This window comes from Euphorbia lathyris, chromosome 9, assembly GCF_963576675.1.
Source record: "Euphorbia lathyris chromosome 9, ddEupLath1.1, whole genome shotgun sequence".
Lineage (NCBI taxonomy): Eukaryota > Viridiplantae > Streptophyta > Magnoliopsida > Malpighiales > Euphorbiaceae > Euphorbia > Euphorbia lathyris.
The window spans coordinates 17316291-17343620 of NC_088918.1; the positions used below are offsets into that span (position 1 = coordinate 17316291).

General features: G+C 37.3%; 1 protein-coding gene across 1 annotated transcript; it reads right to left on the reverse strand.

Moving 5' to 3' along the window:
- Window positions 1-13151: 13151 nt before the first annotated feature.
- LOC136207092 (uncharacterized) lies at window positions 13152-18325 on the reverse strand. The gene is made up of 10 exons (XM_065998367.1): window positions 18063-18325; window positions 17464-17583; window positions 17272-17380; window positions 16508-16759; window positions 16323-16435; window positions 16014-16078; window positions 14848-15095; window positions 14627-14780; window positions 13587-13627; window positions 13152-13499 (listed from the first exon to the last, which is right to left on the reverse strand). The coding sequence occupies exons 1-10, from the start codon at window positions 18165-18167 to the stop codon at window positions 13351-13353; spliced, it is 1356 nt and encodes a 451-aa protein (XP_065854439.1). The 5' UTR covers window positions 18168-18325; the 3' UTR covers window positions 13152-13350.
- Window positions 18326-27330: the final 9005 nt, after the last annotated feature.

The following is a 27330-nucleotide window of genomic DNA, read 5'->3' on the forward strand; positions in this document are numbered from 1 at the left end:
ACGACGGGGTACACTTGCCCCTAAGTAGTCGTAGCGTCTAGTAGAGTTAAGAGTAATTTATAAAGATCACATCCATAGATTTAGAGTCCGCACTCACAATATATATTCCGTCGTAAGAAACTCTACCACTAGGCGTCGCGCTATCATTCAACACTTAAAAGACGAAGTTGCATCCTTAAAGAAGAAGGATGAAGTGATTCGGCGCCTAAAGAACGAAGATGTCAAGGACTGCAAGGCAAAGAATTGAATCGAAGGAAAAGTTGAAGGTTGTTGAGAAAAAGCTCAAAACGGAGCAGGACAACCGAAAGTTGGTGGAGCTAGCTTTTGCCATCGAGAAGTTAACAATTAAAACTTTACAATCTTATGCATATCAACTCCGAAGTGAGGATCGCGTATATAGGGTTCATTGCTGCTTTAAAGTTGCAACAAGAGGAGACTGCTAAAACAGTTACATGTCTTGGAGTACGCAAAATGAATAGGTATTGGACCCTAGTCCTTAGCAACATAAAGAAGAAATATCCAGATGCAGATTTCTCTTTTTAGATGGAAGTGTTTCCTCCGGATGACAATGAGGAGGCGGATAAATTCCCTTTAGAGGGGGAATTTTCCGAACCAACTCTATGAAAAATTTCTTGGTATATGTAATTATCTTTTTACAAAAGTGAAATCACGTTTCATTCTTTTAATCCATGTGTTAACTAATTTTACTAAGTATTATTTAACTTTGTCATTGTGATTGAAGCAATAACCAACCTTAATTGAATATTATCAGTAAATGTTTAACTTAATATAATCAAAGTTTTTATACTGACATGTGAAGATCGAAATGGATTTAGAATGTATTTGCAAAAGATTGTGATTGGGATTTTCGTAGCATGCATAGCATCAATATTTAATAATAATCTAAAAAATTTTAAACACAGACTCAAATGGTTTTATTGAAAATAGTCGACTACAGATGGGTAGGACTTAGAAAATTGAGTATTACAATAATGTTGAAGGGCCTCTTTTGGTAGTGTTTTTGAAGAGCTATAACATTCCAATCTCTTGGGACAAATTTCCATGCCATCTCCTTGAAACAATATGTGTGCAAGTTGACACATTCTTGAATCTCGAAAGGTCTTTCCCAGTTGCATCCCTTTTTGCCTTTACCTTTGCCTTAGAGGAACCAAGAGGATTCGATGCTTCAAAGGATGAGATATACTACGTAAAATTGTCATGACCGAACTCTTTTTTCATGTGTGGCCTTCATCTATTACCGGTAGGCAGCCATCATGATTGCTAAATGATCCTGTTTCTCTTCTAGCAAGTCTAGCTGTTTTTGTAGGTTCCCTCTGTTGACAGCTTCTGAATAATATGTTTCTCTTGGGATGGAAGCCCCAATCTCCGCTAGAATAAGGGTCTCAGTCCCGTAAGTAATGGAGAAGGGTGTCCCTTATGTGGATGTCCTAGGCTTTATTTGATAGACGCATAGGACATTATTTAGCTCTTCCATATATGAAGATTTACAGTCTTACAGTCTTTTTTTTTTAATATAGTTCGGTTCGTTACTTCGATCATCGCATTTGTTTGAGGGTGGGAGACGGAAGTGAACTGAAGTTTGGTGTGCAACCTTTCGCAATATAACTTGAACACAATGCAGTCAAATTGCTTGCCATTCTACGTAATGATGGTGTGGGGGATGTCGAACCTAGTGATAATATTCTTCCTCGCAAAGGAAATTATTTGCATGGGTGTGATAGAGGATAAGAGCTCGATCTTAGCTCACTTAGTGAAATGGTCTATTGCTAAAATTAAATACTTCTTTGGGTATTATACCTCTAGAAAAGAACCTATAATGATAATCCCCAAATGGAAAATGCTCAAACTGGTTGGATGATCTTCATTGCTAAGGCCCGCAACCTAACATTTGGTGCAAACATCTAGCACGCTTCACATTTTTAAACTAAATCGGTTTATCTTGAGCCATTTCGAGGGAGTAGAATTCCTAAAGTTGCAGTTTCCTTACATGCATCCCTTCCTTTACGGCTCACGCAAATGCCTCTATGGATTTCTTGAAGGATGTAATTGATTTCAATGAATCCAACACATTTTAGTCCTGGATGGCTAAAGAACCTTAGGTACAAGTCTCATCAATTATCAAATATCCTTGACGAAAGTGCCTATACCAGCCGCAATCTTTGTTTAAGCTACTATCAACAAAAACTTCCTAAATGCCTAGTGATGAAGGACTTTTTGATTCACATTCGTTATTTCTACGAGGAATCCGACTAGTGATTGAGATTTAAAAGCCTTTCTTAGTTCGAATGTGATGTCAAACTCTGTCAAGAATACAACCGTCTCTGCTAGCTTGTCAGAAGTCTTATAACATTGAATCACTTTGTGTAACAGTGTGGTTGTGCAAACCATAATGGAATGGCTTTCAAAGTAGTGTCGGAGTTCGAAAAACAGTAGTTAGGAGGTTCATATTTGAAAATATTTGGTTGCAAGAGGAGCAGTGTGCGTCGATTATAACTCAGGTATGGCATTCCGATCTACAAACACCAATCTCAGAAAAGATTGCGGGCTGTTCTGAAGCTCTTCAAGCTTAGAGATCACAACTTGACACTAATTTCTGAAGGTTATTGGATGGCCTACGATCTCAAATGAATAAATATCGAGGCAGGCGTGATAGGTATGGTTCTGAACAATTTTCCAAAGCCTCTAAGGCTCTTCGACAACAGGAAGAGTTTTGGAAACAAAGGGCGAAATTGTTTTGGCTCAATGACGGCGATTCAAACTCCAAATATTTCCACGCATATGCTTCAGAGAGGAAACGACGAAATGGATTTGATGAATTGAAGGATGAGACGGGTTGGCGATGTGTATGGGGTGACGGACTAGAGGCTTTGCTCATTGGTCACTTTGAAAAAAATCTTCTCAAGCTCGGGGACTGACGATGCGGATATTCTGCACTGTGTTGGGTCGAAATTGTCTGAGAATCATCAGGACATCCTTGTGCAACTGTTCACGGCAACTGATGTGAAAACGGCTTGCTTCGCTATGCACCCAGACAAAAGTCCAGGTCCCGATGGTCTAAACCCTGCGTTCTACCAAAGATTTTGGCATATTGTTGGTCAGGATGTCAGTAAGGCTTGTCTAAGTTTCCTGCAACAGAATCAATTACCCCCTCACTTGAACGATACACCCATTATTCTCATTCCAAAAAAACAAGATGTCCAATCTGCTTCTAATCTAAGGCCAATCGCTCTTTGCAACGTTCTGTTCAGGATACTATCTAAGATGCTAGCAAATCGTATCAAACAGGTACTTCCTGATATTACCTCGGCTAATCAAAGTGCTTTCATCTCTAGCAGGCTCATCACTGACAACATTATAGTAGCCTGTGAAATAGTCCATAAACTGAAAGGTATGAGACAAGGAACCAATGGTTCAGCGGCACTGAAACTGGATATGAGCAAGGCTTACGTTCGAATTGAATGGAAATTCCTCGAAAATATGCTTCTGAAGGTGGGGTTTTCGCTCATCTGGTTTCAGTGGATCATGCTAAGTGTATCAACAGTATCCTATACGATCTCTCATGAGGGCAGAGAACTTGGTCCTATCATTCCTCAACGAGGACTGCGACAAGGAGACTCATTTTCTCCTTTCTTGTTCTTAATATGTGTGGAGGGCTTATCTGCAGTTCTGTCAGCTATGGAAAGAGAAAGGCTGATTCATGGGGTTCAAGTAGCCAAGAATGCTCTAAGGATTTCCCACTTACTGTTTGCAAACGATAGTCTATTATTTTTCAGAGCTAATAGAGAAGAAGTACAATATATTCAGGAATGTCTACCAGCTTATGAAAAGGCATCTGGACAGTGTGTAAATTTTCAGAAATCCTCACTTTTCTTCAGCTCAAATACCAGTCTGACGAATCGTGAGGCGGTCTGTGATGTGCTTCGGGTTACTGAAGTTGCGACTTTAGATAACTACCTTGGGGCTCCAATTAACGTGGGCCGTAGCAAAATGAGAACTTTTGGTTTTTTGAAAGACAAAATTTGGAATCGTATTAGCAATTGGAAGGAGAAATTCTTATCACGTGCAGGTAAAGAGGTCCTCATCAAATCGATTCTACAAGCTATTCCCACATACTTGATGAGCATCTATCTAATTCCTAAAGAATTGTGTGATGATATAAATAAGCTACTTAACCGATTCTGGGGGAAATCATCAGGGACACCGTCAACAGGAATTCACTGGAAAAGCTGGGAAAACATGAGCTATCTGAAGTCTAATGGAGGTATGGGATTTCGTAATCTTCACCAGTTCAACCTCGCCTTATTGGCAAAGCAAGGTTGGAGATTACTGCAAGATTCATCTTCACTGGTAGCGAGGGTCTTACATGTAAGGTACTTCCCAAATGGGGATTTTCTCCAAGCAGGAATTGACCATAACCCTTCGTTCATATGGCGTAGCATTATCGCAGGACGGGAGCTTATTAGTGATGGTATTCGCTGTAAGGTGGGTACAGGTTCATCAATACGGATTTGGGGAAGCCCCTGGCTCCCAGATCCAGGAGATCCGTTCCCTACCAGTTGCGCTCCTACGGATTGCAATATGGAGTTTGTTAGCGACCTACTACAAGAGGATGGTTGTTGGAATGAAAGCAAACTACAGGCATGCTTCAATGATCGTGATTTGGGACTGATTTGAGCAATTCCTCGATGCAGACAGGGGAACAACGATTCGTGGTTTTGGATTCATTCACCTAACGGGAAGTACTCAGTAAAAAGTGGCTACTTGACAGCTGCAAATTCTGATCCCCAATGGGTTAATAATCCAAATCTGATTAATTGGAAACTATTGTGGAAATGGCAGGTAGCTCCTAAAATCAAAAACTTCATGTGGATAGCTCTATCTCGATGTCTTCGATCAATGACCAACCTCAATAATAGACGAAGTACTTTAGCCAATACTTGCCCGGTTTGCAAGATGTCGGGATGAAGATGAGAGTCATATCTTCCTATCATGTCCATTTGCCAAACAGGTTTGGGGATTATATTTCTCTGATAGTCGTATGGAAAGGGAGAATGATTTTTTCAGTTGGTTTGATAATACACTGAACTCGCGAGTACAAACAATTGAGATGATTGATATGGTTTTATGGCATATGTGGAAGAATCAGAACCAGGTGGTATGGAAAAACAAATTCAGTCTACCTGGTACTGTGTTGTCCGCTGCATTCTTTGATATGCAGACGTGGAAGACCTGTCGAATGAAACCAGCAACAGATGGAACGGAACCTCAACCAGCAGTTGATTCATCACCGAGCCAATGGAGGAAACCGCAGCAAGGATTCCTGACCTGCAATGTAGATGCTGGTATACAACAGGAAGCAAATTATGCATCCTATGGCATGCTGATACGGGACCATAATGGTCTCTGCTGCTTTGCACAAAATGCTGGTATGTATGTGGTAATTAATCCGGCTATGGCAGAGGCTCTTGCCATCCGTGAAGCTCTTAGCTGGATTAAACACCTTGGACTCTCGAGAGTAAACGTTCAATCTGATTGTCTTAATGTGGTTCAAGCAATTCAACATTAGAACTTCGATCTCTCTTATTTATCGGATGTTGTTCAAGATTGTTATTTAATTTTACGAGATTTGAAGTCTATTTTCAATCTCTTATGTTCGTCGATCAGCGAACCTCGCAACACATTTGCTTGCAAAGTCTGTTAGTTCTAAAACTGATCGCGATGAGTGGGCATGTCCTCCACCGTTCCTTACCGATGTTCTTGCTTCTAATTTAATTTAATTCATTCATTCTTTCAAAAAAAAAAAGTGCCGGAGATTTTATGTGATGATTAGAACTCCGTAAGAAGATTATGAATAGTAAAATTCTAGGATTTTGTGATGACTTACCTTTTATTATGCGGTTACCTTTTTTATTTATAAAGTGTCAAAGGTAATTCTGACAGTTTATGAATTTACACGCTCTAATAATGATTAGAGATATGCTTAAGAATGACGCTAGAAAATATCTTGTAGTGGCCCTATAGAATTTGTCAGGTAAAACTATTATTCGATAATTATAATCATAATTATAAAGATTCACATCTTGCAGTCTCCAAATCCCCACTGGTCCACATATTATTGACGTTATGCTCTAGCTGAAACGTACTCATTGGTCAATTTGTCTCATATAGTTATTCGCTTATTATCAGAAGTGTACAGATTTTTATATAAAAAATGAAAATTTAAAAACCTTGTAATAGCTATATATTTCAAGAGTTATCAATGTGAGTTATTCTATTATTCGTGAATCGATAGTTTTCACATGATTTTGTAAATTAACATTAAATTTAAACTTATTAAATCAATTTCAATTCTAAAATTCTTATCAATACAAATCTAACCGTAATTGATCAAAATTTGATCATTCTGACTAGGTGGAAAAGATGTTACACCGGTGGATATATTTTTAACACTAATTTGGGTAAGAACTGGACAGCTCACCTGCTAGATATGCTCAATAAAGGATTTGGTTGGATTTAATTAAAATAATTTTAGAGGGAACTCACCTTTCACGGTTTTAAAATAGTGCAAATTGTTAAAAAAAAGTTATACTTTTATAAGAAAACAGAACAAGAAGATTCTCCTTCCTAACTCTAAAATGATATCTTAAAAAAAAACTAAAATAATATCAAGAAATTCAAGAGAACTAATGACCAACCCTTCCAAACCTATCAATAATAATAAATAGGGTAAATTTTAAAAATAATAATATAAAAAAGTGTTCCTAAAATTGGTACTGGTGATTTATTTATTTTCAAAATCGGTATATGCACTACCAAATTAACTATGTTAAAATAGTGATGTGAAAGGAGAAAGTTTAACTCTAATTCCACCAAATTGCCCAAATTCATGTCAACCTCTAATTCCAGGTTTGAAGTCGCCTACTGTAATAGGGCTATGATAATCCTGAACTTGTTCAAATATTGCAACCGTCCTTTTCAACTTTTAATGGTAACAACTTATTCCTTAAACTTGTCCAATTATAAAACATAATCTTAAATTGGAATTTTTTTACCCCGTACTTGAAACAACCGTAAAATCTGATTATCACACTTTACGAGCATTATAACTTTTGTATTTCACATGTTTCTTCAATTGCAGCCCATATCACCAATTTGGGTTATGTTTTACAAATGAACAAGTTTAAGGAGTTATGTTTTACAATTGAACAAATTTAAAAGATAAATTGTTACGATTAAAAGTTCAAGGAAGCAGTTACAACATTTGGATAAGTTCAGTGAGTTATTTGTATATTAAAACATTGAAGTAAAGGAGAAAGTTTAACTCTAACAAAACAGCGAATTGTACCAATCAATGGCACACGTTCTCAGACAAAATACAAATGTATTAAACAACAATTTTATCACATTCAATCCAATTTTCTGTGCCAAATCTTAAAAATGAGAATCACTTGCAAATGGCTTTTTACGTGCAGTTCAAATCAGCATACCCTGCTGTTTGACCCGATTATTTCTAGAAACTCAGAAATCTCCATAAAAAAAAAAAAAAACCAAAACAATTTTGCCTCTTACTCACCCTAAAAATTACCTAAAATTTTTTTCTACATAAGAAGTCATATAGCACGTAAATTAAACAATAATAATGATCAAATTTAACTCTAATGTTGCAAGTGAATTAAACAATAATAAAAACCAAATTTAACTCTAACATTGCAAGAGAAGTGCATATTTAGCTTTAGCATATAAAATAGTGTAAATTTATCCATAACATTTGCAAGCAAGATCAATTTTAACTTTACGTTATGGAAAATAAAAAAGAAACTAATTTAACTAATATTTAACTGTCACTTATATTTAATGTATTACTAATAAAATTATAAAAATTATATTAAAATGCTAGTAAAAACTAAATATGCTACATATAAATTAATCACACTTTTTGTCATGTTGTCTAAAATATTTACTATATTATTAATAAAGTTACAAAAAACCAACAAAAAATGTACGAAATTGCTCTAATTTATCAACGAATTTTTTTGAAATGTTCGATGTGACAGTCAAACTAGTCTTTGCAAATTTTCGATAGAGCATAGCTAAAATTGATCTTGTTTGGAAACGTTAAGGTTAAAATTGCACTTCGCTTGAAACATTAGGATTAAATTTGGCCCTTATCCTATTAAACAATGTGGTTTATCTAAGACACTTTTCACGTCCAAAACCATCTCAACGTAGGGTTGTAAACGAGGCGGGAATTCCCTGTCCCCGTCCAGGGCGGAGATTCCTTGATAAGAATCCCCCTAGACGGGGGGATAGAGATTTTTTTGTCCCAAGCAACGGGGGAAAGGACACAAATGCCCCATCCTCGGATCTCTGCAAATTCCAAGAAAAAATTCTCATTTATCCCCTTTTTGTTATCATTCTAATTTTATTTGTCAAGTGTTAGGGATCTAGGGAGTTAGGAGTTCTTTTTTTAAAATTTAAAGAACAAAAATGAGGTTTTATATATAAATAAAAAATGGGGAAGGGATCGGGGAATGAGGATCTCCGCAAAATAGGAAAAAAAAATCACCCATTTAATGAGGATGGGGAATGTATTCTATCTCACCTTATTTATATCGGTACTTAATCGTAAAACAACTATTTTGATAGCTTATAAATAAAGGTTTAACCCACCTTAAAAGTATCTTAAAATCGAAAAATTGACTCACATATATATAAAGAGTTATATAGATTTCTAATTAATTTTCAAAGCAATGTAAGATGGAGAATCTCCACACCAAAATAAAGTTACAAAAAAAAAAAAATGTACTCCAGCGTCTAGCATTTCATCCTCACAAACTTGCAAGTAAAAATTAGACAGCACAATCAAAAGAAAATCTTAAGCTATTTCGACTTATTTAGTCTAAATCAAGAAGGGACAAGATATGTTATTTTATTTCAACTAATACTGAGATTCCCTTAATACTTAATGAGGAACATACACCATGCCCCTGTAATAATTATTGTATAACTGCGATTGGATTACGCCATGTGATAAGTGAGCTATCAATATCTATCTGAAAACCTAACCTAACCTGGGGAGGATGGCATTCGCATGTGTTTCATCCAAACATTTTTTCACGTATCATATCTCAACTGGTATGACACACACACGTGGCAATACAGCATTTATTGAAGCCAACATACAAGTTGGTAGCTTCAGTAGTCAAATGTGAAATAAAAAAAAAAGGAAGATACGAAAGCTCCCCCTCATCAATTGTTCTATGAACTACTCCACCACCATTGTTTCAAGCTTTTCCATATAGAAATGTGTTCTCTTTTATCTATAACCTAAACACATTGATAAAAAATGGAAGTGTTAAATGAGCAAAGCTAAGCCACACATTCTCTTTGGGATGCTTTTAGTGACGGATCCAAGATTTACTGACATAGGTACTTAATTGAATTTTTTTAGAAGGTTTTGTCTTAAAAAAATTAAAGCTTAATTCATAGATTCAATTGAGTTTTCTAGCGATTAGTGATTGTTCAAACCCTCTTCCGAGCCCTTAGATCCGTCCATGCATGCTCTATATATGTTCCTGTAATAAATGCAGCAAACAGCTCCATGCAACTACTGAATAATTTAGGAATGATCTGCCTAATATATTTATTTGAGGATCAGGCATGATTTACGAATGATCTGCCTAATATATTTATTTATTTGAGGATCAGGCACTTGCTCTTCATAACTGCTAAAAATTAATTTGGGAAATCAACATAGACATTTAGAAATACACGGTCGTTTGTCTGAAAAGGAATGCTGAGAATTCAAGAAGTTTTAATATATGGGCAGTTCATCCTGTCATCTATAGGTCGAATTTATAATTTGATACATATTATATATTTTAGAGTTTAATAATTAATTTTTACGATCTATATTTTATATTTTAGGTCTAAAATTTTATATAAATAATTAAGTAAAAATATATCATTAACTAATTAATAACATTTCTATTTTTTTATTATAATGTTAATATTTTATTGGTTGAGGTACAACGTGATATTAAATTATTGATCCGAAACATAGATAACGTAATGCATCAAACACATAGTAAAATTTCTCGTGAGAATACACAACACATAAACACCAAAATGAAATGGCTAACAAATGTTGTGGCATATAAAGCAAAATGAAATGGCTAATGGATGATGCGGCATATAAACCGTAAACCTTGAAGAATAAAGTCTAGACCTTAAAATATATGATATGACATCAAATTATAAATTCAATGTACGAATAAATGATATGGTGCGCCGGTATATAGTAAAAATTCTTGTGAGAATACACAACACATCGACACCAGAATGATGGCTAACAAATGATGTTTGCATAAACCAAAATGAAATGGCTAACGGATGATGTGGCATATAAACCGTAAACCTTGAAGAATAAACTCTAGATCTTAAAATATATGATGTGACATCAAATTATAAATTACAGACACGAATAAATGATGTGAAGCATCAAACATATAGTAAAATTTCTCGTGAAAATACACAACACATCAACACCAAAATGAAATGGCTAACAAATGATGTGACATATAAACCAAAATAAAATGGCTAACAAATGATGCAACATATAAACCCTAAACCCTAAAGAATAAATTCTAAACCTTAAAATATATGATGCAACATCAAATTATAAATTGAACGAACGAATAAATGACGTGGTTCGCCAGTATATAGTAAAAATTCTTGTGAGAATACACAACAAGTCAACGCCAAAATGAAATGGCTAACAAATGATGTGGCTTATAAACCAAAATGAAATGGCTAACAGATGCGACATATAAACCGTAAACTCTGAAGAATAAACTCTAGACCTTAAAATATATGATGTGACATCAAATTATAAATTCCAGACACGAATAAATGATGTGATGCGTCAAACGTATAGTAAAATTTCTCGTGAAAATACACAACACATCAACACCAAAATGAAATCGCTAACAAATGATGTGGCATATAAACCAAAATGAAATGGTTAATGGATGATGCGGTATATAAACCAGAAACCCTGAAGAATAAACTCTAGACCTTAAAATATATGATGTAACATCAAACTAAAAATTCAATGCATGAATAAATGATGTGGTTTGCCGGTATATAGTAAAAATTCTCGTAAGAATATACAACACGTCAACAACAAATCGAAATGGCTAACAGATAATGTGGCATATGAACCAAAATGAAATAGCTAAAGGATGATGCGGCATATAAACCGTGAAATCTAAAGAACAAACTCTAGACTTTAAAATATATGATGTGACATCAAATTATAAATTCAACACACGAATAAATGTCATGACATGGTGCTCTGGGTGTACAGTAAAAATTTCTCCTTATAAAAAAAAAGGACGGTCCTTTTCTTTTAAATGGCTAATAAATGATTACTTAAATGTTTATTCTTTCCTTTGGTTTAGTAAAATAAATTCGATCAACCAAATTCAGAAATTAATTATCTTTAATATGTTACGGATTTTTACTGACAAAAAAGTGTCCAAATTCATAAGGTATCAAGGCTTTTAGTGAATTCATCAATCTAACAACTACCATAAAGTCATCTACAATAGACTTTCTGTCAATTTATATGTCAGTCCATAAATTGTTAGGGACAGTTACACCCATAGTCCTCAAGCTTTGTCGTCCATAATATATAATAACTATATAACTCAAATTTATAATAAAAACTCATGTAATTAATTTTTTTTTTTTTTTTGCATGTATGAATACAATAAGTCGAGTAGCTGAACATGAAGAAACAATATCAGCTAAATCCCAAAATATAATCAGAACATAACTGAATTGATCGTAAATCCTATATAAAACTTCAAACAATTTTCCTTAGCAAGAGACAAGAGTCCAATTATACACTAGGCTCGGCACCACATTCAACCCAAAATCCCAATTTTATACCCTTAACTCATCTAGGCTTGGCACCACATTCAACCCAAAATCCCCATTTTGTACCCTTAACTCATCTATTATCCTTCCAACCAAGGAATTGGAAGCAGCTTGACCTGATGCATCATACTGGGTCCTTGCATGTGCAAGCATTCCCTACCTCTTTCTTTCGAGAACAAGAAGAGGGCATTGCATTATCAAGCCTGATAAACTTCCTAATAAAATAAGGCATTTTCTTGCTAACAATGTAAGGCATTTTCTTGCTAACAAACAAAGGGTACCTACGATCGCTTGCTTGATTGCCCTTAGCTACTTACTCAGGAACTAGCTTCGCACCTCACCCCGAGAACTCAAAGGTGCGTTAGCTTATTCCACAATTAAATGGTTCTGCGTGTATCCCCTCATCTAATAGCACCTACCCAGGGTGAGAACTCAAAGGTGCGTAGCTTATTCCACAATTAAATGGTGTTGCACGTATCCCCTCACCTAATAGCACCTACTCAGGGTAAAGTAGCTAAATCGCCTGTATAACAGATCTACGAATAGGCAACAGCGTATCCCCTCACCTAATAGCACCTACTCAGGGTAAAGTAGCTAAATCGCCTGTATAACAGATCTACGAATAGGCAACAACGCCTCTAACAAAGGTATTTAAGGGAAGGGGGTTACCGTGGTTACTTAGGCACCTTCACATTAGTTTCAGTGCAAGCATATATTGTAAAAGGAGAAGATCTTACAGTCTATCCAATTGGATAATCCCAAGCCGAACTATTGGCTCTAATAGTACTTATTTGGACAGTTTTTGCTATTGAAAGAAACTTTAAGCTTAGAAAGGAGTACATTTATGGAAGTGGGTTAATGGTTCCTTCTCAATTATATACTCTCCAGTCATCTCATATTCTCCCAATGTGGGATTTTCAATATCAAATACACTTGCATTCCAATACATGCCTAGCCTTTGTTCGGAGGGCTGGGCTGAGCCCTAGGCCCGGAAACAGGTCTCCCTGATTAGTTTGGGTTTGAGACTTAGTTGAGTTGGTCCAGAATAACAATTTAGTTGAGTTGGGTTGAAATTAACATATCTGTGGGTCTAATCAAATGGATATTGAATATGATAGCTCAAGGTCATTTTGCGAGTACAGCATATGCTCTTAAGAGTCCATCTGACTAGCAATTACTCAGAAACAGTATTAAATGCCTATTCTTTTTCTACGTAGGAGAATTAACAAAAGATCGGTAACATTATGTAGGAAAAGAGTTCTGAAGCATAATGCATGCAGTTCATGAAAATATGAAGATCCGGCATGTAACTAGAGATAGCTTACTTACAACACAGGAAAAGTAGGAAGCAGCTCTGCCTATCCTTTAGACAGAAATAACTCTGTGCTACTGTTCTTCATAGTATGGTGGTGTTGACTGAACGCACATTTCAGTTCCATCAGCATCGTCGTCGTCGTCGTCGTCCTCCTCACCTGGGTCTACCCAGTTACTAGGATGTCGTTGTGAAAAACTTTGGCCATTAGTTTCTGGCCTATCTGAGACCACAAATAGCAAAAGCATTAGTTCACTATAAGAAAGGATTTATTTGTAAAATTAACCTAGTTAGCAAGCCTAAAACAGACCTCGGGCTTCCTCATCATCACGCTTTTCCCCAGGATCACTTCTAATGTACCCAAGCAAAAGGCAACAATTTAGAGCAAAGATCAACAGATAATATTAAAATTAATGCCAAATACTAATACAAACAGCATAAATCTGATTTTCTCTCTATGGTGTACTTATCCAACTTGATAGGATTTCATTGCAAACATAAATTGTGTAACAAATAAGAATATTATGCCAATATTTAAATGATGAGATATCGATAATGTATATTAACAAAATTTCCTGCTTATGCATAGATACATATCACTCACTTTAGTCCTTGTTCCCCAATCCCATTTGTGAAAGAGTAAGCATTCTATTGTCAACCCTTTACCAGTGTGCGTATCCTGCTTGCCCATTTTTTGATGTCATTGGAGGATTAGTTACGGGTTCAGCTAATGATTGCCAAGCAGCTGAATCAGGTAATGGACTTCTCTCCAGTCCAGTGAGTTAAATGTTACTTTTTTATCAGGTTGGACAAACTGTGCAAACATGATTTAGCAAACAACAAAAATGAATTCATTTCTTGTCCATTATCCTTTTTTTCTTATTCTCTCTTCCTTTTCATATTAGTTTGCTACGGTAATGTTCACTTGGTAAGTAACTGATCAAATGAGTTTGATTAGGATTAGTTAATTTCTCCACCGTAATAAGCCTATATCTAAAGGTGACTGACTGACCAAACTCATATGGTCAGTCACTAACCAAGTGAACATTACCCTAGTTTGCTAATGCTCCATATTTGTTGAAAAAGGCAAACATAAATGAAGCTTTTTTTTCTTTATAATTTTCTTGGGTTAGCCAACTTTTAAATCCATAGAAGAACCTTGAAAATTTTCAGTCACAATAAGAACTACTTCAAAAATATCTGCATAACAAAGTTACCATCTCAATCCTAAATTTACACTTAAAACATCTACCAAATCCTGAAACTTTCCCACAAAGAACACCTTTGCTTAAAATTTGCTAGCATTGAAAAGAGAGCATATGAATTAGAGAGGAAGTTTAAGAATATGACCTTTGAGCTGCTGGAACTTGCTCTGTAGCAGATGCATCTTTTGATATCTGGATTTTGCTAATCCTTTGTAGTTCTCTCTGTTCAGTAGCATTCATATTTCTTTCTCTTTGAGGCAGCCTGGCTTCAGTATCCCCACTGCTTCTTGCTACACTTCCTGCCAAAACCAAAGAATGTAATATTTCCAGTGCATATGTTAGATCTATGAAAGCTTGAAGAATTACCTGAAAGTTCAGACCAAATTCTGGTGTGATCAGAAGGATGCTCAGATACGTTTGCCCCAGACCTCCCTTGGGGCTGAGGACCATTCTCATGCAGTGTCTGACCATGAGATGTGTTAGCTGCTTGTGGAGGTTCTGAGGAATTGCCTTCATGGAGCTGTGATATGAGCATGGTTGCAAGTACAAGTGTAGCATCAAAATTTGAAGTGGATGCATCATCTAAACCAAATTTTGGTGCCATTAAAAGAGGCCTGTTTTAATAAATGTGGTTTCAAACGTCATAGGCAAAGGAAACAGATTATTTCAACAATGCAAATGTAAGGAATAATACATTTCTCCACTTACATCCAACATTATCACTGTTCCCAAAAAAAAAAATCAAGAATCAGAATATTAGAACTCCTGGTTACTGTTGCAATCTTTTTATTAGAAAAGGAGCCAAAGAACACAACTACAACTAAGTCCTCAAAGCAGGATTCTAGACTGTTAAACATCAAGTGAAACCACTTTGTGGCCAATTACTTCAAATAGGCAGCAAAATTATTCACAGATGAGATAATTCTTCACAGGAAAGCACTAAACAAATAGCACTGAACCTAAATCCAATGGCTACAACCAATCTACATTATCATTGATATAAATACATAAACCCATGTTGAGGAATCATGATAGTGTCACGTTAAGCAAAAATAAAATAAATTGCAATTGCCATATATTTCTTATTTCAGAAACAACTCCAGCCAAGTCTTCAGCTGAAATTCATCCAAACTGAAAGAATGTATTTTATGAACTTTTATATTGAGCATAATTAGTTAGATAGCAATTTCTTGGAAACTATAACACAGATCCATATACCAAATCATGTATTTACATGATTCTTTCTCATGATCTGACTTAATGGCCAAAAACTTGATACTATGATAAATGATTAGAGCTGATAGGTTAGAACTCGTGATTAACATGAACATCTTGTTTCTTTTAGATACAAATAAATGGGAACTGAAGATCCCGGGTCCTTATCTGGAGATAGTACCAATTGGCATGCAGTCAACTGGTGAGATTCACATATTGTTAACATATCAGGAACTGGAAGGAGACAAATTGAAAGAGGAAAAAAATGAAAACAAGTCAATAAATGGAAGGGAAAAGAAAATGAGATGCAATCTTACTCTCCAGCTTTTTCAAAATATAACTGAATGTCCACTTCACAGCTCTCACAAAAAGCTAGAAATGCCTGCACTTCAAAAAGAAAAGGCAATAAAGTAAATAAACTATTCTGGCCAATTGGCTTAATTATAGAATATAGGAACCTAGAAAACAACATAACAACAATTGCAAAGACAAAAACCATGGAATATATTTACCATTCAGAACGCAACGTTGCTCCTTGGACAAAAAGCTCTACTAATTTAAGTTTCTAACACAAATTAAGTATTGAGAATCTGAGATAATACTATTCCAGGGCCTTCTAACTGTACCTTTAATTCTTTCACACCAAATGTCACGTCTACAGGGTTTCCGGTATGAGTATACTGGACAAATTCTTCATCAGGATCTATCCATAGTTGAGTATGAAGCGAAGAGTCATTATCTGCAAAGAAAGAAATGGGACATAAATATGGCATGTGCAGTACATTAGGAATACCGCTATATGTTTATTCACCTTTCGTGGGGTCCAAATAACTTCTAAGTTCAACAGCTTTCCCACCAATTTCACTTGCAGCATCAGAAGGTACTGAAGTAGGTTCTGTTGCAATGACAGTAATTTCCTGGAGTGACGACTGAAAGTTAGCTAGCAGTCTGTTGAGATCACGAGGCCTTGCTGCTAAGCTGCTTGGGAATCTTGTCCTATCAAGAGATAAATGCTGTATGTTGGGCTCAACAATGCAAGTAATCCAATAGGCTTTTCTCATACCTGTACAATTTTGATTGTATGAGTTCCCAATTAGCCAATGGTAACGATAACTATATAAGTTAGCAGTAAGGAATAAGGCTTCATAGCAACCAAGTCATTCAGAAGGCAACTCCTAAACATAAAATGAAGTATGAAATTATTGGCAATATATAGAACTCAATTGGAACCATAATCTTCAAAATCACCTCTAGAAAGTAATATTAGTTTCCTTGTCATAGTGTTTTGTATCAGGAATAAAGTTCAGAACAATCTTTTAAGCCAAACATTTTACCTTTCTGAATCAGTTTGATTTATCAATGTGTTGCTTATTAGAGCTATGTGATACAGGCGCCGAGTTTAATTCAATTGTTATAAATCCATTGAACACTTCTAGGGCCATTGAAATATCACGTCAAAGGTAACATATATGTTTCCAATTGCATACTACCTCTAATTAAACCTTAATTATTTCTTTTCAAAAAAAAAAAACATGTGAGTAAGGAATGATAAAGCCCACTGCACAGACACTTTACCGCTATAGCATTCCAAAGTCCATTGAACCTTTGATGCATCAGGATCAGGTAAATGCACACTCAGATGATCAATGCTTGCAATAGGTGTCCTAAGCACAGAACAAATGGCCTAGACGAACCAAGCCAGTGAAGAAAATTATACACAAATCAAGTTATTCTATTACCAAAATAAGTAAATTAATGATATTATACCTTCAAAAGCACACTGCATTGCACTTGTGTGCCAGAAATTGTATATACATCAAAGAAGGCGGACTTAAATGTTATAGACTGATAGGCGGATCGGGAGGAATTAAGGGTGTGAAATATGAGCTGTGACATTTACAAATGACAGGAACATTAGTGTATTTAGAAATGCTATACTGTATAAATAAAGGATACTTTCTACTTCAATTTTGGAGTACTCGAAATAAGTTTGATTTCACGTCAATAAAATTGAAGTTCAAAACGCAGAAGTGACATTTCTCAGCAGAAAGCCTCATCTGAGCAATTTCAAAACCCTAAGCCAGTATCACAAAAAACACTGCATAATATATCTAAAGGATGACGAAGTAACTTAAACAAGTATCTGTAGTTGCTGATATCGAACATCTCAAGGATCATAGAGTTAAATTGTGGGCAAATAAGCAAAATATACATACAATAAGCGCAAGAACATGCTAAGAAATAATTTGCTTCCACCGGAGAACCAAAAGTTGTTTTCCCATGGAACGGCGTGAATATGTTTGACGATACCGAAATTTGGATCAAATGGGAAGGGAATCGAATGAAAATTAACAGAGAAATCGTACCTGAGAAGCAGAAGCTTGGATAGCGAGCTCGTTCCCGACACGCGCGAGACAAGTGATCGACCGAGCGAACGTCTTGAGAGCGTTTCCGCTTAGACGGAACTCCATTTCTGTTTCTGATCAAAATTTAGCAAAGTGCTTGTTTGCTCAAATTTGAACAAAATGATGTCTTCATCCAGTCAATTGATTTGGCGGGAAGGCGAGAGTCTTCTGATACTATCAGTCTCCCGCCTATATTCTTCTACACATCATGCGGGTGGGTGTGTGCTCATAGACGGCGGGTTGTAATTATCTTATTCGTGTCGAGTCAATTACCGGGTCCCGTCAATTATCGTGTCAAATATTGACCTTGATTCAATATAAAATTATCGGGTCGTGCATTGTCAATTATCGGATCCCGTCAATTATCGTGTCAAATATTGACCTTGATTCAATATAAAAAAAAAATCGTGTTAACATAATCAGATTAGTATCGATTTTATATCATATTTTTGGGTGACACGTAATGTTACAATTTACCTATTTAATGGCAACATTTAAAAGATAAGATGATATTATATATATCTAAAAGAATTATGTCAGTTTTTTAGATTGACGTGTTAATAATAATCATTCAAAAACCGGTTGATATCATGTTTGGTTCGTGTAATGTATTTACAAGTCAAATTCTTGATAAAATAAATTAGAAATTTATTATGATATTTTTTATCTCAATACTATTACAATGTATTTATACTATTCATGTCTACAATTGCAGCTCGTCATTTTATTCTATTTATTAGGTTACAACTGTCATTTCTTCTAACTGTTTTCTCCCGCCAAATCTATCAGTTACAATCTTCTGTATTGATGCATATCTTATTGATGTAAAATTGCATAATTCTAACACCCCCTCCTCAAGATGTAGGTTGTTGAACTATATAAATAGAAAACAACCTTGTCTTGGATAATACATAATGCATTTGATTAGATGTAAGTGGTTTAGTAAATATATTTGTCAATTAAAGCTCAAACTCTATGTGGAGAGTTATGATGAAGCCACTTTTGAGATGATCAGGCACGATTTGACAATCCATATCAACATGTTTAGTTTTCTCATGGAAAACTCGATTTGCTGCAATCTGAATTGTTGCCTAATTATCACAAAACATTTGGATAGGCAACAGTGGCACTATTTAGCAAATAGGTCAACCATTTGAGTTCACACGAAGTTGTACATATGAATATGTACTCATCCTCTGTAGAATACTTACTAATTGTTTATTGCTTCTTAGATTTCCATGGCACCGAGGCTTCTCATAGAAAAACACAATATCATGTAATTGACTTCCTCGATTCCTAACATCTAGCCCAGTCAGAATCACAGTGTCATGTGAGAACAAGATTGTCGGGGATGAATAAAATAACCCTTTGTTACTATTACCTTTAAGATACCTCAAAACATGTAGGGTAACTTCCATATGCAATTATGTAGGATTAGTCATGAACTGACTCAATTGTTGTGTAACAGAGGACAAGTCATGACTTGAAAACCCACAAAAAAAAGTAGCCTACCAATCATTCTCCTATAAGTTTATACTTCTTTACACAATTCTGATGTAGCATCCAATTTGACCCCTGGCGGGAAAGGACTAGATGTAGAGGTTGCATTTTCCAACCCTGCATCTCCGATAAGATCTTGAATATATTTATGTTGAGAAATAACCCAGACTTTGATCTTGCCAACTCACTACCTATGAAATATTTGGCCAATCCAAGGTCTTTTATAGTGAAAGCTTTGTTCAACTTCGCTTTTACCTGTCCAATGTGGACCCGTAATAAAGCACATCATCAACGTAAACAACGAGATAAGTGTATTCCATTTCTTTATGTTGTGTGAACAAACAATAATGATCCACATATTTGACAAAATCAACGCTACATCGTTTTTGTGTGAAGGTTCTATTCCATTACCTATCTATCTGCTTGAGGCCATAAAAAGGACTTTGATAACTTACAAATTAAGCCCCGAGACATTAGATAACCCTTTGGAGCTTCCATGCACAATTCATTAACAATGTTATCATGTAGGTAAGCATTGTAAATATCAACCTGGTAGATAGGCCATTTATTTGATGATATCGCTAAGAATACTCTCACAGTTACAACGTTTGTAACAAGAGAAAAACTATCATAACAGTCAACTCCATATTATTGGTTGTACCCCTAGCCACAAGCCTAACCTTGTATTTGTCTACACCCTTATCAGGTTTGTATTTGACTTTAAAAACCCATTTAAATATTATAGCCTTCTTAGCTTGGGGTAAATGAACTAATTGCCAAGCTTCATTGAGTTATAAAGCTTGGAGCTCTTGTTTCATGGCTTTAATCCTATGTGGATTAGTCTTGGCTTTAACATAAAAAGTTGGTTCGTTTCTCTTGTGTATATTAGTGGGATAAGATGAATGAGTAGAGGAAAATTGTAATGTGGCAACATTAGAAGTTTATGGATTTGAGTAGAACACCTTTGAGAAATAGCCGTTGGTATTGATTTTGGTGAAGGAGATATACTAGTAGAGGGAGCGGAAGGGTATAAAAGTGGGAAAATAGGTATGTCATAGTCATTGGTGTTGAAAAAAAATTTAACTCTGCTGAGAGGAATCGTGTAATAGAGAAGTTGTAGAATGATGAATTGTAGAGTGAGAAACTTAAGGAGAAATAGAAGTTGTAGCAAGTGAAATAGGTAAGACAAGTGTAGAAGAATCATATATGAGATTGTACGAAACTTTTCTGAAAAAAAACATTTTTGGACACACAATTATTTTGTATCCAAGTTTTAAATTTTTATAACCCCTTTTTCCTACTGAACCATCTAGATAAATACAGTAAAACCTCTATATAGGAATACACTTGGGACCGAACTATTTGTATAACAATTGGGAGGTTATTACTAAATAGAGTTTGGTATAATAAAATTTTTCAACACATATAATTTTAAATTTTAAATAATACCACTTGAAATTGGTTAAGATTATCATAGGTGTTAGACGAGGTGCCGCGGCCTAATCTCCCGGGCGGACCGGGGGGTGGACAACCTCATGGCGACGTAAGCGGTGATTGGCGCCGAAAGCAACCAATCGTGGAATCAAGCTGCTCGGCAGGACCGGAGCTCGGAGATATGGAAGAGTCGCCACCCACGAATGGAAAAATGAACACCGATCCCTTGCGGGAGACCGGTGTGGGTTCGGAAAACTTAGGTACGAGCCGAGAAGGCTAGCTCCTTTCCGGAGAAAGGCTACTAGGCACCCCGACATCGCCCGGTTATGAACCACCGGCCTCCTACTCAGCATGTTAGGCGATAACGGACTAATCGTATACTTCTTTAAGTTTAAAATTCACTTGAAACCCTTTTCTTTCTCTTTTTTTTGAAACCGTTTTGAGCATATATTATTGAAAAGCCATATTAGTAAAGAATCACCCATTTATGTTATACATACACAGAGAGGGGGGAGAAAGAAGTGATTTATTTACAACCGTATTTAAAAGTCATGTCGTGTGTTTATTCTACACTAACTTATTCCCCCAAAACGAGTTTATTTACATGGTTCGCACCTTAATCGCCGTTGGAACGATTTAGGTGCGTTTTAAAACCCCGTTTGATGAAGTTTACCCGAATCGCCGTTGGAACGACTCGAGTATTTGAAAACGTTTGAGATAAAAAACCTTTTAATGAGAAAACGTGGTTAAACATACAAGTCACTTTTATTTTGTACAAATCCTTTAAGAAAATGATTCAAAAATTCTATTATTCACAAAGAAAATGATTTTAATTACAATGTTCGCTTAATCCGCCTTTGGAACAGATTAAGGTTTTAAAACGTGGTGTTTTGAAAACGATTTGAACTATTGCAAAAAAAACAACTCTATTTATTTACATTAGGAATCTCTAAAAATTCATTAGTTTAAATGATTAAGTTGAAAAACTCTCTTTTTGTGATTTATTTTCCCCACTTATTTAATGGACTCTCTACCTATTATAATTACATTAATAAACCCATTTAAACTAATATTCACACTCAAATAATACTCATTTGGAACATGGACCCATGAATGGGCCAAAAGAATAAAGAAAATAATTTAGACATATATATATATACATTTAAATCAAAAAGAAGATATGAAAATAAGAGTTAACACAAAAGAAACTATATGTATATGAAAATAATAGGTACAACACATTTATACAAAAAAAAATGTGAAAATAATAAGTAAATCTTATGAATAAGAAAATAACATTTACCCAAAAATAATTTCATTCAATAATCAACAAAATAACCCAAATATCCCAACACTATATATATATACATAACTAATATAGTTTTAAATACCAAAAATAACATATACTAATATCTATCAACTATTTCTCAAAATATCAAATAACTATCATTTAAAACATAGCCTAAATTAATAAAAAGGAAATACATATACATAATTATACTTATATTTAGAAAATAGTATAAAAAATGGTATACAAATATTATCAAATAATTATATATGCTAAAGGTCCAGAATAATTTGAAAAACATATATTACATAATTATACATATATATATTAAAGATTAAAAGCTTAAAAGTTAGGAAAAAGGGACTGAAATGGCATTTTTTACGTTTTGGCAGATTTACCGATGGAAAATCCATCGGTAAACAGCATTTAGTGACAGAATAGGTAAATTACAGCAGCACTCCTAAATGTTTCCAGATTTATTCAAAAGCTTTAAATTAAATCTAATTCAATCGTTTTGGATTTCCGAACTACCAAAGATGGATCATAGTCGAAAACGGAAGTTCCTAAACGACGTTTTTTATTTCAAAACATTATTTAGAAATTTCTTTTAAATTAAAAACTTATAATTACAACGTTTTCGATACCCGAACTACCTTTTTATCGGATCACGGTTCGTATTGGGATATCAAAACGAGGTTTTTTATTTTAACACAAAACCGAATTTTATTCAACACGAAACGAAAATTAAATAAATACGCTAATTAAATAAAACGTGACAAAATAAATGGATAACTAAATAAATAAAAACTATAACATAAAAATAAATAGAAGAAGAAGATAAATAAAATAACGGTTGGGCGCCCGCCCGACGACCCCCGAGGCGTGCCTCGCGCTGTCGGGGGCGCGCGCCCCGCGGCCGCCGAGCGCGCGTTCCACGCCGTCGGACGCTCACACGTTGCGGCCGCCGAATACGCGCCCCGCGCTGCCGGGCACGCACGCTCAGTGGCCAACGAGAGCGTGCCCCGCGCTATCAGACTCGGGCGTTGCTCGGACGTCGAGAACGTGCCACTCGTGGTTGGACGCGTGCGTCCGACGGACGCCGAGCGCACGTCCTGTGCCGTCGAGCGGGCGTTCGACCATTGTCGACCACGCGCCGGATGCCGCTAAGCACCCGCGCCATGCCGCTAAGCATACGCGAGCCACCTTACCGGCAACAGCGACCCGCCGTAATTTTCTTTCCTTATGTACGCTTATTATTCTTTATATTTTTTGTTTCTCAAAACTTCCGGAATCAATCGCTTCAACCGTCTTGTTTTTAGGTTTTCGTCACAGGTCCTCCGACTCAGTGTCTACAGTTGCCCCTACTTTTCTATTTTGACAGTGATGTGTGTGTTTCGAAAACGTTTTTTGCTAACATAACACATGCAACGTAAAACATATAAAAGTAAAAGACACGTAAAGAGTAGGAGGGAGCATACCTGACCTTCGCGCTGCGCGTTCCGGTGTTGTCCTCTGATTCCTTCCATCGTCACCTTTGGAGTGGCCGTCGATGAATGTTCTTTTCTCGGAATCTAGCGTATGTTGGTTATGGGTAAGAATGGCTCAAAAGCAATTTCGGTGTACGACCGTTAATGGGATGGCTCAAAAGCAACTCAGGTCTGCGACCGCGAGTAAGATGGCTCAAAAGCGACCCTGGTCCACGACCGCGGGTAAAATGGCTCAAAAGCAACTCAGGTCTGCGACCTTGAGTAAGATGGCTCAAAAGCAACTCTGGTCTACGACCGAGAGTAAGATGGCTCAAAAGCGACCCTGGTCCACGACCGCGGGTAAAATGGCTCAAAAGCAACTCCGGTCTGCGACCGTGAGTCAGATGGCTCAAAAGCAACTCCGGTCTGCGACCGAGAGTCAGATGGCTCAGAGGCAACTCCGGTCTGCGACCGTGAGTCAGATGGCTCAAAAGCAACTCCGGTCTGCGACCGTGAGTCAGATGGCTCAAAAGCAACTCCGGTCTGCGACCGTGAGTCAGATGGCTCAAAAGCAACTCCGGTCTGCGACCGTGAGTCAGATGGCTCAAAAGCAACTCCGGTCTGCGACCGTGAGTCAGATGGCTCAAAAGCAACTCTGGTCTGCGACCGTGAGTCAGATGGCTCAAAAGCAACTCCGATCTGCGACCGTGAGTCAGATGGCTCAAAAGCAACTCCGGTGTGCGACCGTGAATCAGATGGCTCAAAAGCAACTCCGGTCTGCGACCGTGAGTTAGATGGCTCAAAAGCAACTCCGGTCTGCGACCGTGAGTCAGATGGCTCAAAAGCAACTCCGGTCTGCGACCGTGAGTCAGATGGCTCAAAAGCAACTCCGGTCTGCGATCGTGAGTCAAATGGCTCAAAAGCAACTCCGGTCTGCGACCGTGAGTCAGATGGCTCAAAAGTTGGGATTGTTTCTGGATTTTCTTACGACACCATCGTCTGTATCTTCTTACTGGAGCTATCCTCTCGGAGGTTCAATGGGAATGTGTTTTAGTCTGGAATGATATAGACTAATGATTTTTTTTCTGTTGACTGTCATCTGTATTTTGACTGGTGTCACTGTTCTGTAAAAATTGACTGTTGTTTAGAGTTCATATCTTGGCAATGTTGGTCGTTGTCTGGGAGAAATGCAGGCTGAAACGGACTGCAAATCGGAGGTCTGTGCACCTAGTAATTAATTATTTACTTTTTACCTTTATGTCAAATCGTACTTTTTTCACTATTTACGGGAATGCCATTCTCTTTTCCTATATAAGGTGGTGGGGTTTCATTTCAACCCCACACCTTCCCTCTCTTCTTTCTCTCACTAGACTTCAATTTGGATTATTCTCGGGATGGATTTAGATGAATGGGATGGCACTAGAGGCATGGACGAGGTTTACGTAAACCTGGATAGAGTGGATACCTTCCACGACCCTACGACGCATTTGAGCAGGACACGCTGCAACGAGGTAAGTAATTTCTCACTTTTATTTGATTCGAACTCTAGGCTTTAGCATTTCTATCCGAACATGATTTGCATGCTAACCCTTAGACTGCCTTAGAGGACTTTAGCTAGAAAACGTGAATTCCTTTACTTACAAGTAGCACTTGTTTATTTTTGTAAGAACGCGCGTTATATGCATGTGAATAGTGACACTGCGAATTTATGCATGCTAACAGTAAAAAAACAACGTGAATAGTGCACGTGAATAGTGCACGTGAATAGTGCACGTGAATAGTGAAAACGCGAATAGTGCACGTGAATAGTGCACGTGAATAGTAAAAACGTGAATAGTGCACGTGAATAGTAAAAACTTAACTAATGCACGTGAATAGTGCACATGAATAGTAAAAACTTAACTAATGCACGTGAATAGTAAAACGTGAATAGTAAAAACTTAGCTAATGCACGTGAATAGTACAACATGAACAGTAAAAACTTAACTAATGCACGTAAATAGTAAAACCTAATCTATGCTCCTCGTCCCCGCAGACGAGGGTGGATTAAAGAATTGACTAAACCCTACGTGAATGACCCTACAGGAGAGATTTTTACAGAAAATTGGTCCTAACTGACCGGATGTCTCTATGAAAGAATACCTAGTCTTAACGCGTTCTTATCAATCGAATGCTTTAGGAGCTGTATTTAAATTTTCTTGTCTTGTTCTTTTTAGTTCATTGAGATTTCGGGGACCACCGCCGAGATTCACTCGTGGTACGATAGGCTAGGTGCCGCGGCGAGAGCCCGCGTGCGAGAGTTGGGCTTCGAGCCTTTTATTGCAGCGCTGCCCCGCACCAACGGGGTATGCGATCATTTTGGCCTACGGGCCTTATGTGAGCGGTGGGTTGACTCGACCCACACCTTCCACCTTTCCTTTGGGGAGATGACCATCTCGCCCAGAGATTTTTCGCTGCTGACAGGGTTGCGAGGGAGCAACACTCCCGTTCCTTTCCATTTCGGTATGATGCGACCACGGGTCGACCTTGCTAGGCTCGCTGCCTTGATTGGACCGGGAGTTCGCCTATGCGCCAAATCTACTCCAGCGAAGTTTATTTCCACAGCGAGCCTCTTGAGTCGGCGAGATTTGTGCGAGACAGACGATACCGACTTGGCGGTTCGCAGCTTCTTAGTGTATACTCTAAGTGAGACGATTTTCCGCACGAAGGGCGGAAAGGTACACGCAGGTCTCATTCAGGCGCTCAGCGATCTGGATGCAGCGGCTTCCTACGATTGGGCGGGGGCAGGCTTAGCCTTTCTCTACAAGTTTTTAGATCTGACTTGCCGGAAGCGCAAGGATTTCGGTGGTTACACCTTTGCTCTGCTGGTACGTGACGCCCTCTTGACTTGCCCGTCTTATCTTCTTCGCGTTTTTCACACTCCTAGTCCTTGTTTTTACCGCAGGTGTGGGCGTATGAGAGGCACATCCTTCCCAGCCGGTCTCGATCTCGACCGAGAGTACCGAGGCCGCCTTTCATGACTCGATGGAGGGATTTTGACTTGAGTGCCGAAAGGAGTCGGACGGTGCCACGGCTCCTAGATTGGATCGACTCGCTGACCCTCACACAGGTAGATTTTGCCTAATCATGCTCGGTTTTTGTTTGAGTTTTTCTGACTTTCTCTTTGTGCATTTTTTAGATTAAGTTCAGGTGGGACGATCTCGACTTCGGCCCCGATTATACATATGTATCGATGATCCAGGAGCAGTAGTGTGTGCTCACCGGCCCCTACGTGCGGGCATGGTATTTAGGGGATCGAGGCATCACCGGAGTTAGGGACGCTCACTGGACACCGGGTGAGATCCCCGTCTCTATGTTCGCGGTGCGGACCATGCCCTTATCGACCGTTCGTCGGGACTTGACCCGTCGGTTTGTTGGTAGAGCGGTGTGGATTCACGCCGGGGGCCGTGAGCCTTACTTATCTACTCTGCTGAGCGCGAGGGATGCCCCGGCTGCAGCGATGGAGGTGGATCCGGTGGCAGATGTATTTTCGAGGGAGGCT

What these genes read in the sequence shown, in the direction of transcription:
- LOC136207092 (XM_065998367.1), bottom strand. Translation starts at nt 18,167, where the DNA reads ATGGAGTTCCGTCTAAGCGGAAACGCTCTCAAGACGTTCGCTCGGTCG. An exon ending in GACTTTGGAATGCTATAGCG is followed by an intron (nt 16,760 to 17,271) that starts GTAAAGTGTCTG and finishes AAAATTGTACAG; the next exon opens with GTATGAGAAAAGCCTATTGG. An exon ending in TATTTTGAAAAAGCTGGAGA is followed by an intron (nt 15,096 to 16,013) that starts GTAAGATTGCAT and finishes TTATTAAAACAG; the next exon opens with GCCTCTTTTAATGGCACCAA.